General features: G+C 45.3%; 1 protein-coding gene across 1 annotated transcript; it reads right to left on the minus strand.

Annotated features, from left to right (window-relative positions):
- Positions 1-790: 790 nt before the first annotated feature.
- On the minus strand, positions 791-12,272 carry npc1l1 (NPC1-like 1). Its single transcript, XM_021606462.3, has 20 exons — positions 11,687-12,272; positions 10,554-10,715; positions 9,157-10,362; positions 8,723-8,946; positions 8,464-8,564; positions 7,943-8,115; positions 7,586-7,714; positions 6,999-7,181; positions 6,661-6,775; positions 6,009-6,274; positions 5,803-5,892; positions 5,426-5,616; positions 3,893-4,020; positions 3,626-3,755; positions 3,338-3,393; positions 3,091-3,241; positions 2,711-2,942; positions 2,356-2,469; positions 2,040-2,202; positions 791-1,910 (listed from the first exon to the last, which is right to left on the minus strand). The coding sequence occupies exons 1-20, from the start codon at positions 11,741-11,743 to the stop codon at positions 1,750-1,752; spliced, it is 4,032 nt and encodes a 1,343-aa protein (XP_021462137.3). The 5' UTR covers positions 11,744-12,272; the 3' UTR covers positions 791-1,749.
- Positions 12,273-16,346: the final 4,074 nt, after the last annotated feature.

A 16,346-nucleotide genomic window follows, 5' to 3' on the forward strand; every position in this document is an offset into this window, starting at 1 on the left:
TCATTCTTAAATGAAAGAAGTTTGGAACCACCACGAGTTAAATATGTGTGGTTATTAGGCCTACTGACGGTCGATACTGATAATGGCTAATATTTAACATATTTTAAAAATCGGGGGTAGCCTATAATTAAGACATTCGAGAGTTCCCATTCCTGAAAGTTAATAGGCGTACAATTTCAATTCTGCATAATGGCACAGCATTTCATAAACTTTACTGTCGGAAAGTTGATGTGTTAATATGCGTCAGTTTAACGCCGTATGACTGGTTTCACATTTGTCTTCAGCGATTATAAGGTAAAATATATCTAAAACAAGTTTCATTTATATTTGCAATTCCCTTATCCAAATGGATTACTCTTTCCTGCTCTTATCAATAGCACTTATCAAGTTGTAAATCACAGTGCATGGACAATGGTGTTGTTTTTAATGAGATTTGTTTTTAAAGATGCTTGTTCCACTTGGAAACGGTAGGTACACTGGTTTCCTCTCGCTTAAAGGCATTGGAATTATGAGGGAATTAAATCAAGGTCAGAATACGGGATATCTGTAGACACACCTCCGCCTCGCCTTAATTTATTCTACCTCCACCCGAATGAATAGCGAGCGGGTGAATGGCATGCTACTCTCATGCTTATGTTCAAGGTCAGAATATGCATGAGATAAAGGTGCATTAAAACTTCGTTTGGAATCGGCCCCATTGTGCTTATGTAATGCATTTATAATGAATTATGAAAATCATTATGCCATTTTATTCCTGGGGTTACCACAGCCTACAAAGTCAAGTCACGCATACTTTACAGACAAGTTTAATAGTCATTTCACAATATTTTTTTACAAACAATACAGAAAATAATGATTTACTGGAGTGTTTTCTCTTACTGTAATTTAGGGGAAAGCAACTAGATTCAGCTGCAGGCCGAATTTTGTCGGAGTGGATGGAAGGGGAACCGAAACATAATTATAATAATTTGTACACTGCAAATTGACCACAACCAAAAGAGATTGTATTTGAAAATAACTATACTTTCTTACCTTGATTACATTCAGACATGATCACATCTCTTTTTTATTCGTGGGAATACTTGATGAACAGATTTTGTTCATACATTTACATTTAACTGACACATAAAACAATTCTAATAGTATAAAAAAATAATTTTGTTAGCATATTTGTATGTAATTTCTCACTAGGAACCACTTTGTGCCTGCCTAATTTGCAATGCAGAAATCATCCTGCCAGTTCCTCCTGCCCAGGCAGAAACTGTCACATGCAGAATATGGAGATGAGAGACTACATGTCTACATTACACAGTATACTATTTATTATAAGTGATGTCTCTGTTGAACGACCAATAGGTCCCTCAGCTCAGTGCGTGGTTATGTATCTCCACTCCACACAGTTCATCTGGTAGTAGATATTGCACGGTCGTGTCTATTGCGGCCTTCAGTCCTGCCTTTCCTGAATAATGGGACATTGCCGCTAGTGCCATAGATGAAGATCTGCACATATGGCTCAATATATAGAATCTCTATTAGACCCTGCTTTGCCACATACATTGTCCTTGCTTCGGGCTCTTGCGGTTCCTATGGTTATGGAGGTATATGTAGATAACCTGGAAACAGTTGGTTAGGTGGTGGTGTTCAGAAATGGCCCACTCTCACCACTTTATCCAGCTGTTCCTCAGAGATTGTCTCTGTGTGGGGAGGGGGTGGGGTATTGTCTCTTCTATCGCAACCTTTTTGAGGTTCTCAGTGGTGCGGGGTTCGTACGGGGTGATGGGGGTTGGGGCTGTTCTCCTGGTTTTCGTAGCCGATGTTGTCGTAGATGTTCTTGGCGTTGCTACTCAGCTCCAGCTCCTGGGCCTTGGCCTGTTGTAGCCGTAGCAACACTGCTTTATTCACTCCAGGACCTGAGAGACACACAGGATAGGGAAAAAGGTATCAGTCCAAAAAAGGTCACAGAGTGAAAAAACCTTAATTCAGTGACTAATCTGTTGGTTGACACGCGCCCACGCACGCACACACGCACGCACTCTCACCAAAGTAGCTGAGCAGCACGGGCAGGAATATGAGGCCATGGGCCATGCCCAGCAGAGTGATAACCAGGTTTAAACGGAAGAAGAATATCTGGATGAGCTGGGCTTTGGCAAATGCCAACACAACTATGCCAGGCAGGTTCGTCATGGCGACGCCAGCAAACACCTGTAGAACCGCACAGGGACAAACAGACGTTCAGCGTAAATAAAAAATTAAAAAATGAAGTCCATTAAGTGTCCACATATATCTTTGTGGTTTTGACAAGGCCATGTATCTAATGGCTGTACAGGGATTGTGTGGTCTGGCACTTGGACTCACCGCACTGCCCATAGTAGCAGTAGCCTCCTTGGCTCTCTCTACATGTGTAGGCTGGATGCTCATGGCAAAGGATCGTGTCATGTGAGATACAAACTCCACAGAGATACCCACCGCCTGTGGACCAGACAGAGAGGGAAGGGGGAGGGTTAGGGTGTAAAAACGCATGTTTGCTTATGTCAAGTGCAGCTTGGGTGGGGACAGTGGCTTATAGTCCATTTCAGGGAGTAAAGATTGGGGACACTATCTACAGCATGTTTACAAACAGGATTTATGAGGTTTCAAACTGGTGCTGAAGTTGAGACACGTTGCAAGAAGTTGCACCCGCGCCAACACAAGTAGTGCTCTGGTTCCTTACCGTGACCAGGTTGATAAGAGCCACAGCGTTGTAGTCGATGCCCCACAGTGTCATGACGCCCACGGTATCCACGGTGATCATGATGATGGTGAGGAGGTTGAGAACGCCGGAGCGCAGGTCCATGCCCAGCAGCAGACAGCACACCACAAAGGTTGGCAGTAGGCACAGGGAGATGTTAAACAGTCCCTCAGACACAATGGTCAGGTACTGTTCATAGAACACATAGGTCACCCTGGAAGGAGAGGAGGATGACAGTCTGATTAACTGATGCTTGTCCACAGCCTCTCCCAGAGGGGAAAGGAGGAATAGATGTATACGGAAAGATGTGAGAAGTGGAGAAAAAGACGAGGAGAAAGGAGGAGGACGCTGAGCTAACATACGTGTAGGGGAAGACCTCAAAGTCCTGGGATGTGCCAGGTATGGATCTCATGCTGAGGGTGATGTTGTGGGCCAGCTCTCTGGCTATTTTTAGAGCTGCAGTGAACTCCTTGGAGGTGGTCAGGGCCGTGTGGTACGCCATGAACCTGGTGGCTAACAACACAGAGACACAGGTCACCTTCGACTTCCGAAGCTTTATTGTCTGTGTATTAGGTTAAAATGTGATAAATAATATCCAGTATTCCTCACCTATAATTTCTCCACTCTCATCTGTGATCACAGCCTTATCATAGGCTCCAAGACCTCTGTTAGGAAGAGAAACAGACCATTACACACATGCATGTGTGGATGCGTGTGTTTGCATGTGTGCGTGTGTGCGTGTGTGTGCGCGTGTGTGCGTGTGTGTGTGTGTGTGTGTGTGTGTGTGTGTGTGTGTGTGTGTGTGTGTGTGTGTGTGTGTGTGTGTGTGTGTGTGTGTGTGTGTGTGTGTGTGTGTGTGTGTGTGTGTGTGTGTGTGTGTGTGTGTGTGACACTCACCCCTTAGGGCACTGCAGGTCGGGCCTGTTGCCTAGGAAGTCTGGTAGGAAGCGGTTGAATTGCTCCTTGTCGGGCCTCAGTACCCCGTTAAGGGGAGTCTTCATACACTTCTGCCCACACAGGAAGGCCGCTACGCACACAACACATTATACATCAGGTTAGATACATGTTTCTTTATGTTTTATTCATGCATAACAAACAGAGAGGATAATGTTCTTTGTTTTTAGTTCCCATTGTCCGGCTGTCTCTGAGGTACTTGGTACTCACATTCGCTCGCGGGACAGAATTTCCCTTTGTTAGGACCGATGGAATAGAGCCGACAGCATTTGGATCCAGGGTTTAGCCAGTCAATGAAGTCGTCCACCCACGAATTTGCTGGGATGGCCATGTAAGATCTGTTAATCATATCAATGAGTTGGGACTCATTAAAACAAGCACCGTTATCTATCAGAAAGTACCCATCATTCTGCCATCGTTACGAACTTCCCCCTTATTTTATTTCACTTTCATCCACGTTCACGCAAAACCCCCAGAGTCAGCCGAACTTTGGCTTTGGAGTACTACCTTTTACGTTTACAACACCAGCTGCTGATATGGCAAATCGAAAACAAAGGTGCATTAATGAGGTGGTGATACCAGCAGCCCTGAGACCTTATCTCCACGCTAGAGAGGTCAGAAGTGTGGCGCTTTCTGACCACAAAGGCTATTTAACCACTAACCCTAAACTTAACCCTTACCCCTAACATTAACCTTAATCCTAACCCTAGATTAAGACTGAATAGGTTGCTCATCAGATTTGATGATATAGCCTTTCTATCCTCTTGAACATAATCCCTGATATATTCTTGAATGTGTTTTGCGTAACTGGGTTGATCAGGGAGCGTTGTGATTGGCTGTGTGCGAGGTGGCCTTGTGGATATCAATAAGTTCAAGGTTGAGTGCAGTGGGGAAAAGGGTGAGGGAGGAGTCAGAGAGACAGACTGGAAACAGAACAACAACACCGTTAGAAGGAAGTAGTGTTTGAATATACACTGAGTATACAAAACATTAAGAACACCCTTCCTAATCTTGAGTTGCACCCCCCCCCCCTTTTCCCTCAGAACAGCCTCAATTCGTCAGGGCATGGACTCTACAACGTGTCGAAAGCGTTTCATAGGGATGCTGGCCCATGTTGACTCCAAGGGTTCTAAATTGAACCGAATAGGGTTCTACCTGGAACCAAAAGGGTTCAATATGGAACGAAAAAAGGTTCTTCAAAAGGTTTTCCTGTGGGGACAGCTGAAGAAGAAACCTTTAATGTTTTAGATAGCACTTTTTTTTTGTGTGGTGAATCATTCTTGGTACACTCGGGAAACGGTTGAGCATAAAAATACAGCAGCATTGCAGTTCTTGACACAAACCGGATGTGCCTGGCACCTACTACCATACCCCATTCAAAGGCACTTTAATCTTTTGTCTTGCCAATTCACCCTCTGAATGCACACACACAATCCATGTCTCAATTGTCTCAAGGCTTAAAAATAAGTTGAACCTGTATCCTCCCCTTCATCTACACTGATTGAAGTGGATTAAAGTGACATCAATAAGTAATCATAGCTTTCACCTGGATTCACCTGGTCAGTCTGTGTCATGGAAAGAGCAGGTGTTCTTAATGTTTTGAACACTTAGTGTATACAAGCCTATTTACCCACACCCAATATAAAGTGCTTTGAGACCAGGTGAAAATAACTAGCTTTCTAAATGTAATTATTATTATTGTTTTTAATCCTCCGTTTAATTTAAAATCGAATGACTACTCACAGGTCAGGGTATTCAGTGGCGTACTGGATCTTCTGAGTGAGAGAGAAGGGGTCACAGCCCACACTGGAGCAGGTTGCATTCATACCCGCTATGCTGGTGAAGTTAAAGCCCTTTGTCGTGACAAAATAGGTTGGGACGCCCACCTCAAAGTACGCATACAGGTACTTGAAATACTCCAACATGTAGGAACCCTGAGACAGAGGATGAGAGGAAAAGGTGTCACGTGGCCAGTACATGGATGAAAATGTACTGTTATTTAGGCTGTTTCCTGTCGTTCATACTGTATGTTGTTATATGTTATTCATGAATGAATGAAAGAATGAATGAATAAAGGGTCATGGGAGGTGCATTCAAGCAGTAGTCCAGGTGTCACTCACCTGGGGCATAGCCAGCTCCTGATCCAGACCCACTGTCACATAGAACATCAGGTAGATGGAGGAGATGAACATAAAGATGAACACAACAATCTGGCAGAGGGAGAGAGGAGGAGGACTTCAACCACAACCGTAACCAAAACCAGCCAACTGAGCTAACTAGAAGGAACACCAATGTATAAAAGGTCAAAAGACAATCGTTTATTTACCACTATGACCCTGGTGACGGGGTGGAGGAGGACGGGGGCATAGTATTTCCTCATGGCGGGCAGAAGGAAACCCTCGTTGGGTTTGGAGGGGGCCGTGGTCTTGACGGCGACGCAGCAGGCCAGCTCGCAGCGGTTCCCGTCCTGCCGTCTGGCGTCCAGGGACAGCAACGCCACGAAGGCCGTCATCTGCAGCACGAAGTCCATGAGCACAGCCAGGGCAGCGTACAGAGCAAAGGACTTGACAGCAGGCATGGTGCTCAGAGCGCCTGGGGGACAGAGGTGAGGAACAGGAGTGGTTAGTCATTAACATAGAGTATGTAAACCCCCTTCACAGGCGCCATGTGTATGGAATTGATTAAACGGATGGAATGTAGGCTACATCCTGGTATGTATAGACCACTATTGTCATTGCCATTGACGGCGACATTTGAAAGAACGCGTTGTTGCTAACCTTGTACCCAGGCTCATTGCTACCACATAGGTTTGACAGAGAGAGTCGGCTGGTGGACGAGTCTACATATTTGCACACCTGATGAATTACTACAGGTTCAGAGGAGTCAATAAGAAAAATAGCATCTCTCTGACAAGAAATACCAGTGTCTTTTCTGTGTGCTCTGTTCCTATGTTCTTGAGTGCGCCAATGGGAGCTCACCCAGGAAGAAGCAGACAGACTCGGAGAGAGAGCACAGGAGCATGCTGGGAGCTACATTTCCAAGGACACGTCCGATCCGCTCCTCCCTCTTTTCGCCTGGCCTCCGTGCGTCCCTCTGGGGGAGAGAGTTTTACTATTACCGGAGAGAGAAAATACTGCCACCTGACGAAGAACATTATGAGTGAACCAACTGAACAACTGGTCGTTGTGGAATACCAAAACAGTCAAGTGACTTACAGCCACACGCACAGGCACACACTCAAAGCAGCTGAGCAGTAGGAATATGAGACCGTGGGCCATGCCCAGCAGAGTGATAAGCAGGTTTAAAACACACACACCTGGTACTCCAGGACGAAGATAAAGATGTTGTCAGCTCCTACGGCCAGCACCAGGAAGGGGACAACCTGGAGGATGATCAGAGAGGAGGGGATACCGATCCAGGCGTAGAAACCCATGGAGGCCAGGACAGAGCAGCCCACCACCAGGATACCACCCAGACCAACCAGGAACTTCGAGTCCACCTGTAGGGACACCACAGAGGTCAGGGGCAGCTCCTGTTGACCACAGTTTCCTGTATGGCGTAGGAAAACATTTTAATCCACCCCAGTCACATACAGTACAGTTCTTCATCTATTTTACAAACTAGCGTTACAGTTTTTGACATTACGGAGAATTCCATTTGGGTTCCATCTAGCCCTCCAAAAGGCTAAGCAGGCATAAAAATCAGCAATTTTAGAGAATATGACTGCCTGCATCTGGACATGCTGTATCTATACAGTCGTTTCCTCCTTTCTTTCCTTGTGTAACTACTAAGGTTATTGATTTGACTTTCTGCTTCGGGCCAAGTGTTTTCTGTGTGTGTCCGGCTAAAATGGCAGCAGTTGAAAGGCAAATTGGCACATTGTATTTCCCCGAGTGGCCTCACCAGTATTCGACTGAAGGAGGTGTACTCCCCCAGAGCCACAGCGATGTACACAAAGATAACAGCATAGCTGATCATGAAGATGGGGATGTCCTCCGCTGTCGTCCTGTTAATCTCATCCTCCAGTGACCTCTACAGAGAGAGAAATAGAGGGGTTCGGAAAAGGGGTGAGAGATGGGAGAGAGCAGTGGCAGAGAAGTATATAAAAGAAAAGGAGAGAGGGGAGAGAACAGAGAGAGGTAATTCTAGACTAATAAAGCAATGTATTTCAATATTATGACCATGTAATGTCTTCCAAGGTAAATAGCAGGTAATCAATAAGTAGACTGTCTGTATGGGCGATATCCCTGGTTTGCGTACCTCAGCCATGTACGCAAAGGTGAACGGGTTGCCTGGACTCTTCTGGTACTCTTGGACTATGTCCAGGAACCTTTGCTCCCACTCCAGGGCCACCTTGAACTTAACGTTGTCTCGAGGGTAGTTATTGAGGGAGAATGTCAGGATGAGAGCTTCTGCTGTAGTGTAGCCTTCATCTGAGAGGGGGGAGATTACGAAAGCTGGGTTAATACACAGGATTCATCTGATATATAATAACAAATGCCATTTAGCAGATGATTTTATCCAAAGCGACTCACATTTCACATACGGTTGGTCCCGGGAATCGAACCCACTATACTGGCGTTGCAAGCGCCAAAGCTGTGCTATGCTCGACTGACTGAGCTACGGAGAACCACTAGTCATCTAGTCTATGAAGTGTCGTCAAGCTACTAGGTTAGTGTCGGCATCTGTTCTGCGGGATTGGTAGCAGAGCCAAAGAAGAATGCAATCTAGGGACTAATTAAAGTATTATTACAAAAAAAATAAACGACATGAAGACTTACTCTCGTATCCTCCCACTGCGAGGAAGGGGAAGACTGGTGCTCCATAATCAGCCATGCAGCTCAACTGCAGGTCAGTGATGTCTTTGAACGACAGGGGAGAGCTGCAGGGAATGGGGCATAGAAGATCATGTTTCATTTAGCTGCCTTACTGTCAATGATATAAACATATAACAACGATAAATTAATATTTAAAAACGGCCCTAGAATCTGATTGTGTTTTCACTGACAGAAAGGGAGGCGTGTCACAAATCAGACTTACTTGACGCAGTAGATGAAGTGGTCTCTCCAGTCCACCTCCTTGGTCACTCCCAGCTCCGTCATGTTGACTTTAGCGTTGAGGTTGTCCACACTGTTCTGGAAGTACTGGGGCAGGCTGTTGACAGCACAGTCAGTCAGGGAGGGGTTGGAGGGGTTGAGGGGCGCGAAGCACACATCCTTCAGACTTGCCATACGGTTCAGATCATTCGACCAGAACTCAATGTTCTGCAGATAAGAGTTGAAACAATAAAGGAGTTTAGTATTGCATTACTTTAGTGATTTCTGATTATCACAATCATTAAGAATAAATACAATATGTCAATAATCACATGTTCTCTATCATAGAACTGGTAGAACTACTACTAACACAATGTTCATGATATTTCATTAATACCAATTGTAGTGCCATTAGTGTTGGTGTCTGTTCTACTCTACCTGAATCTTTTTCTGCAGCTTTAGAAGTTCCAGGATCAGGTCTTTGGCAATGATTCCACTGAAGTTCTGCTTCCCGAACAGCAACGAGTCGTAGAAGTGACCAGGTCGGCCCGGCGCTGTTAGGATCATCTGGTTGGTTCTAAAGAATGGGTCAAAGTGCTTGTCATGGAAGTCCTTCTCCATACGGGCACGGCTGTTTGGGGCTGACCACAACTGGACCGGGTCAGTGGTCAGTTCAATGTGCATGAGTCCTGTGGCGAAGGCAGCTGTGACCACAGCCGACGCTAGCAACACCTTGAGGGGGTGTGAGGCGACGAGGGTGCCCCATGCCCGGAACCCAGAACCCAGGAACTCCTGAGTAGCCAGGCTGTTCTTGTCTGTACACGTCACCTCCCACGGTTCAATCAGCCTCTCACTCACGTTGTTCCCATTCTTATCCATCCCTTTCCCCTTTCCTTTCCCTTTCTCAGAGTCCTTGCCCTCTTCCTTCCTCAGGAGGTAGGTGGAGAGCACAAAGAGCAGGAAGGCTAGAATGAGAACGCAGAGGAAGATCACACATAGCACCAGGTAGCCGTCCACCCCACCGATGGTGAAGGGTTCTGCGGGGGGTGGGGGAGAGGGTACGACCGGGCACGAGGCCTGGCAGTCCTGGCAGGAGCAAACCTCTGCCCCTGTTGGGGTCATCTCGTTACACCCCAGCGCCCTCCCAGCGTAAGGTACTACCCCATCGGGTATCCCCTCGGTGACCCCTTCTGGGATCAGCCTGAAGTCGATGTCCAGTGGGGCCAGTCCATTACTGGAGTCTCCCTGGAAGTCATACCAGCGCTGAGCCGTACAGAGTGCTGAGCCATAGCGTCCACACATGGTAGCGATGGCATACCCCCCCGTGGCGGGAATCCTCACGTTCTTGCAGGACTCAAAGGATTTGTCGGCAAACGAGGTGGACAAGTAGGCCTGGTAACCCACCACAGCCTCTTTGACAATCCCCAAGGTGGTGATGTTCATGGTGCGTGTCACGTTAATGGTTGTGGTCTGGTCAGGGCTGCAGGTGTTGATGCAGTGGAGGTGGGCAAAGTTGTCAGCACAGGAGGGGCAGCGCATGAGCACTGCCTTGGACAGCATCAGGCTCATTTCCAGGGACTTGAGCTGCTTTATAGAGCAGCAGGCGGTGGTGCTGCCCTCTCCACGGTCCAGCATGGGGCACACCTAGAATCATAACAACAGTTAGGTCATTTACCTGAAACTTGACATTGCTCTGTCGCTTTAAAACACTGCCAATGTCAGCTCTCTCTCTCTCTCTCTCTCGCTCTCTCTCTCTCGCTCTCTCTCGCGCGCGCACGCTCTCCAGAGCAAACAGACAGAACCACCCAGAGAGTTACTGGGCCAGAACCACTGACCTTTTTGAGTTGCTGGTAGTGCTCCCCCTCGAGGGCTCGAGCACGGCTGTAGTTGAGGCAGGGGATTATGGGGGGGAGGAGGGATCCCGCCACCGTTGGGTTTCTACCACACTCCTCGTAGAAGGCACAGTATCCTGGCTCATGACGGGCCTCTAAGACAACCTGGGGGAGACATACACACATAGGATCTCAATTTGATCACTATTTGTTGCTGAGAATTGTCCTGCACAGCAGGAAATGCAAACTTGTAGTGTATTTGAGTTTTAAAAATGTTGTCATTACCACTTTGACTTGATTTGCCCTAACGAAAAGTGTATCAACCCCTACAAAAATGTCCATTAATTATAATCCACATAATAATTCACATTTCCTGTTGCTGGAGGATTATTTCCTGCTGGAGCAAACTGGCTCAAATGAAGATCCTAGTGAAATGACAGAGTTCGTATGACTGAGGGGAGATAATGGTGGTGTAACCAGAATACACTTCACCTTTTCATCCTTCTGGTTGGGATACCCTTCTAATTTCCACTATCTATTTTTCAACTGATTTCTGGCCTACAAATATTCTTCTGTATTCGCCTTGTTTTTTTTTACCTTGCTCTTTGCTGTTTGTGCGTAATGACAATAAGAGGGTGGAGAGAGTAAGTTACTGTATGTTTCAAGGCTTAATCACCAGCACAGATAGTATTAGTATGTACAGGAATAGAGAGACTAGAGACAATTTAAAAAATAAAAAAAAATAGAGGAAACGTTATTGGACTATGACCACTAAGTAAACATGACGGTCGCCCCTTAGTGAATAAGTATAAAAACTACAGTCCCTCTATTTTACAATGAATTGCATAATATTACATACACCTAAACTTTGCATTAACATAAACACATCCCAGTAGATATTACAGTTACACTTTCCTTTAAGTCTATTATTATATTCAAAGAAATATAGTCTCATTCGAGCACTGGATTCTGAGTTATTGTGATTCTGTTAGTGTTGAATGGCAACGTAGACACTTGCAAGTTGCTTAACTAGCACACCCTGTAACACCAGTGGTGGAAATGGAAACGCCATCAACACAAAACGTTCCGTCTCTACCTCTGGGTAACAGCCATCGGGGAGAAACGGAAGGACTTACCAGACAGGCCAGGAGTGTGAGCAGGGCAGTGGCACGGCTCATAGTGGGTCTACCCATGCTGCTATTCCACAGCACCTCACAGCTTAGAAAGAGCCTGGAACTCCAGGTAGATTAGGATGGAGTGTCGGGTTTAGTTGCCGTCGTACTATGGCAGGTCTCCCCTTTCAAAAGAGAGTTCTAATCTCAATACGATCACTTGAATAAATAACAAAAATTAGATGGTTTTTTTTCCAGTGAAGGGATGATATAGTGAGAGAGGCCTCTGTGTGTTAGTCCTCTCTCTCGTTCTCTGTCTGTCTGCCTGCCTGTCTGTCTGTAAGTCCCAGGGGTGAGAGCCAGGGGCAGGAAAAGGCGAAGACATCAGCCACCCCACCCCATGACTAGTATCAGTGGTGTGATGTCACCTGTTTTATCTGGCCTGATGCAGCAAATGCCAATCAGAACGAGCAAAGAGACATTCATCTGATTGATAATTAACCGGGGCAATGAGGATGGTAGAATGTTACCAGGAGACAGAGAAACTGGGAAAACAAAATAACAAACATACCGCCACCGCCCTCTACGGCCCACAAAACCCCTGCGCTTATCCCCCTTACCCCTATTCCAGCTTTACCCCATTAACTCAAGGTTTGCCTCACTTGTATTTGTGTCAATGAACAGGGAGGAAACGAGAAGGAGACAGCGAGGGAGAAACAGAGAAAGAGAAAGAGGGTGGCGGAAAGGAGTTTACAAGAGAGAAAGAGTGAAAAGTTAGGAGAGAGAGAGAGGGGTAGTGAGAGTTGCTGTAATTCATAGGCTGATGTCCATCTCTTGAGCACGTGTGTTTGTTTAACTGAATGTAAATACTTCTGGGTCGATAGGAGCTTTCTATTCCAGAGCACTTTATGACCTACAGTTGGACAGGTGGTATCAGAGATTAGTTTAACGTTGTGTTTGGGTCCCTCTGATATCTTGAAATGTTCTGGATTAACTGACCATTATGTCTTTTTTTTCTGTAAAAAAAATATATGTTTTACCCCATTTTTCTCCCCAATTTCTTGGTATCCAATTGTTAGTAATTACTATCTTGTCTCAACTCTCGTACGGGCTCGGAAGAGACGAAGGTCGAAAGCCATGCGTCCTCCGAAACACAACCCAACCAAGCCGAACTGCTTCTTAACACATCGCTCATCCAACCCGGAAGCCAGCCACACCAATGTGTCGGAGGAAACACTGTTCACCTGGCGACCTTGGTTAGTGTGCATTGCTCCCGGCCCGGCACAGGAATCGCTGGTGCGCGATGAGACAAGGATATCCCTACCGGTCAAACCCTCCCTAACCCGGACGACACTAGGCCAATTGTGCATCGCCCCACGGACCTCCCGGTCGCGGCCGGCTGCGACAGAGCCTGGGCACGAACCCAGAGTCTCTGGTGGCACAGCTAGCACTGCGATGCAGTGCCCTAGACCACTGCGCCCCCCAGGAGGCCTAACCTTTATGTCTTAAAGTAATGACGGACTGTCGTTTCTCTTTGCTCTTTGCTTATTTCAGCTGTTCTTGCCATAATATGGACTTGGTCTTTTACCAAATAGGGCTATCTTCTGTATACCACCCCTACCTTGTCACAACACAACTGATTGGCACAAACGCATTAAGAAGGAAAGAAATTCCACAAATGAACTTTTAACAAGGCACACATGTTAATTGAAATGCATTCCAGGTGACTACCTCATGAAGCTGGTTGAGAGAATGCCAAGAGTGTGCAAAGCTGTCATCAAAGCACAGGGTGGCTACTTTGAAGATTTGTTTAACACTTTTTTGTTACTACATGATTCCATATTTGTTATTTCATAGTTTTGATGTCTTCATTATTATTCTACAATGTATAAATAGTACAAATAAAGAAAAACCATGGAATAAGTAGGTGTGTCCAAACTTTTGACTTTGTAGTGTAGCTAAAGCCTTTCTCATGAATCTTATCAGGGCCTGCTTGGGATATGGTCTCTACTGAGTGTGAACCTTAGACCATGGCCTTCCATGAGGAAGGCTCAAGGTCCCATTCCTGTTCCCGGCCATAGTGCCCGTTGTGTGGGGGAGGAGGGAGGGATGACACTGGGCGATCACTGATCATTCTCTGCACACACCTTATACAGTCTGTCAAAGCTTATTCTGTTATTCTCTCACCCATATATAATCAAGTAATAATGATGGCCAGAGACTACTTTCTCTGTCCACATGGTTGTCATACCCTGAGCTGCTGTAAAAGGGGCAGGAATGTTAGATTGTTATCAGTTAGGGCATTCCTTTCAGGCTCACAGGGTAGCATCAGAACATATCAGCAGAAAGAGACGCATGACATGGCCCAGAAACACAGCAGCGATTGCACTTGTGTTTGCGCTCATGCTTCACTACATGGTTCCGTTTACTTGGTGGTTCACATATTTCTTATTAGAAAATACTGGGGTCTGTTCTTTTTCAAAAATGACTGATGAACATGTTGGCAAGCCATCTGAAGTGGGAGGTAGGAATCATCACATTATCTAACCTTGAGTTGCCAAGGGTTCAGGGCTAAGGGGATGTTTTTGGAACTGGGCGATCACTATCTATCACTCACTTCTCAGGTAGGTAATTAGACCAAAGGACAGTAGCAACCTATCGTGCTATTATAACAGGACAAGAGTCATCTCATCATAAGATCTATGCTTATGTTTGGCCTGCCTGGACTGTGTCCATCACTATTACACGTCAAGGTAATCTGTGAGGTACAGCCTCTGCAGCTCCATGACTGAGGCTATGGGGAACCAAAAATGCTTCAATCTCTCTGTGATAACACACAGATATGGGTGATAAGACAAGAGGTGATCTGCCAGAGATAGTTCTTCCTCAACAGTGGATATAGGGGACAGTCCACTGGTGATGTCAGGTGCAGTATTTCATAGTAGTGGTCCCTATATTGAACAACTAAGGGACATTTTTACAAATCGGTGCTCTTAGTCTGGTCTCATTAGGGTTCATTGACACAAGTGCCGCTTGTACCACTGTTGTGCTGAACTACAAATACCAGAAGGCTAAAGAGCCTAATAGAGGGTTTTTGGTTGAAATCCCAAGACTGATGTGTGAAATCCGGTGGTATTGTAGTCTATATTGCTTTCCTCTTATCTTATCTCTTATCTTACCGCTTTTCCTCAGCAGGCTTGTCCTTGAGCAGGGTTCAGTGTACTTATACACTGTCTGGCACACTCCCCATATGCAAACACACAACAATATTTGGTAACGTCTTGGTGACAATTGGTACTTCCTGGTGTTCGATGCGAATACTATTATTAAGTATTATCGAGTAATAATTATGTAATCACACTGTTATAGTTTGTAGGTAATTAGTGGGCTGTAAAATTAAGTGTTACCATTATTATGTTTTTACTTTGAAAGTGTGAACTAATTTCATAATAAATCAAATATTTAAGAAAAGTTGAATGAGTAGAAGGGTGACAGAGCAAAAAAGTGATTAAACAGGCTGACTATCCTTTATTGGCCAACACAATATGATGCCAAAGTAATCTTTCGGGTTTTTATACCATTCTCATCAGCAATATAACAATTCCCTCTTCGTCCTGCCAGTGTGTGCGTGTGTGAGAGAAGGTACAACCCTGGCACATGTCCTTTAGAGCACAAATGTGAAGGCCACTCCTTTCTTTCTCATTCTAAACAGCGTCATGGCTCCTATCATCCCACAGAAATCATGATGGCGTGATGCTGTGTAGGCCGACATCATCAATGGGAAGTCATGGACACACGCCTGCATGGATGCACACACACTCACACACTCACACACAATTACTCATGTACTTAGCTATAATTTCTATTAAAAAAGTGATGTAATACATAAGTCTCCAAACAAAAATGTGTATATTTGTTTTCTTCCCATGATAGGAAAACTCTAACATAATAATCGGTTTATTGCAGTACCTATACTGTGGCTGCCCTAAAGCCGTAAACTTTACAGTCTATCGTTCATCTCCTCTGCAGCCAGTAGCCTTTGAACAGCCTACAGGCCAATCTAAAAGTAAACCACATACAAAATAAAACATCATAATGAACAGACCTTTATTATGGTCAGGCCAGGCTATTCTACGCTATGGTTTTATATGCTTGACAAGTTAACATACCTCTTGCACTAGGAAATGTTTGTTCCAATTGCATCAACAAAACCAATTGTATCACAAATAATATTTTATTTCAATGATAACTTTAACCTAACTAATCCTGATTCAAACATGCAATCTTGCAGCACAAGCAGCCGCATGCCTATACTTCTAAATGCCTGGTTATCCAATAATTATTATGATCAAATTGAACAATGTGTAAACCCACTGATATAAGACCCCTGTGGTCTGTACAGAGATAGAAGGACCCCTGGCTCTGTCTATCTGTGTAGTGTAAAGGTCTAATCACTAGATAGCTAGGCAACATCGCTCATCTGATACCTAATATCGCAGGCACACTTCACCTGTATGGGAGATCTGAAAGTTGTGTGGAGATATTCTGGTGTGATAGAGTGGAAAAGTCATGACCCCACACCAATTAACAGTATAAGGGGAGTACTGTATTGCAAGGTCCGGGGGGGGGGGGGGGGGGGGGCATTGTATGGTAGATACAGAGCATTCGAAAAGTATTCAGACCC

The sequence above is a fragment of the Oncorhynchus mykiss genome, chromosome 6 (genome assembly GCF_057628025.1).
Source record: "Oncorhynchus mykiss isolate SJ-2025 chromosome 6, ASM5762802v1, whole genome shotgun sequence".
In the NCBI taxonomy this organism is placed as follows: domain Eukaryota; kingdom Metazoa; phylum Chordata; class Actinopteri; order Salmoniformes; family Salmonidae; genus Oncorhynchus; species Oncorhynchus mykiss.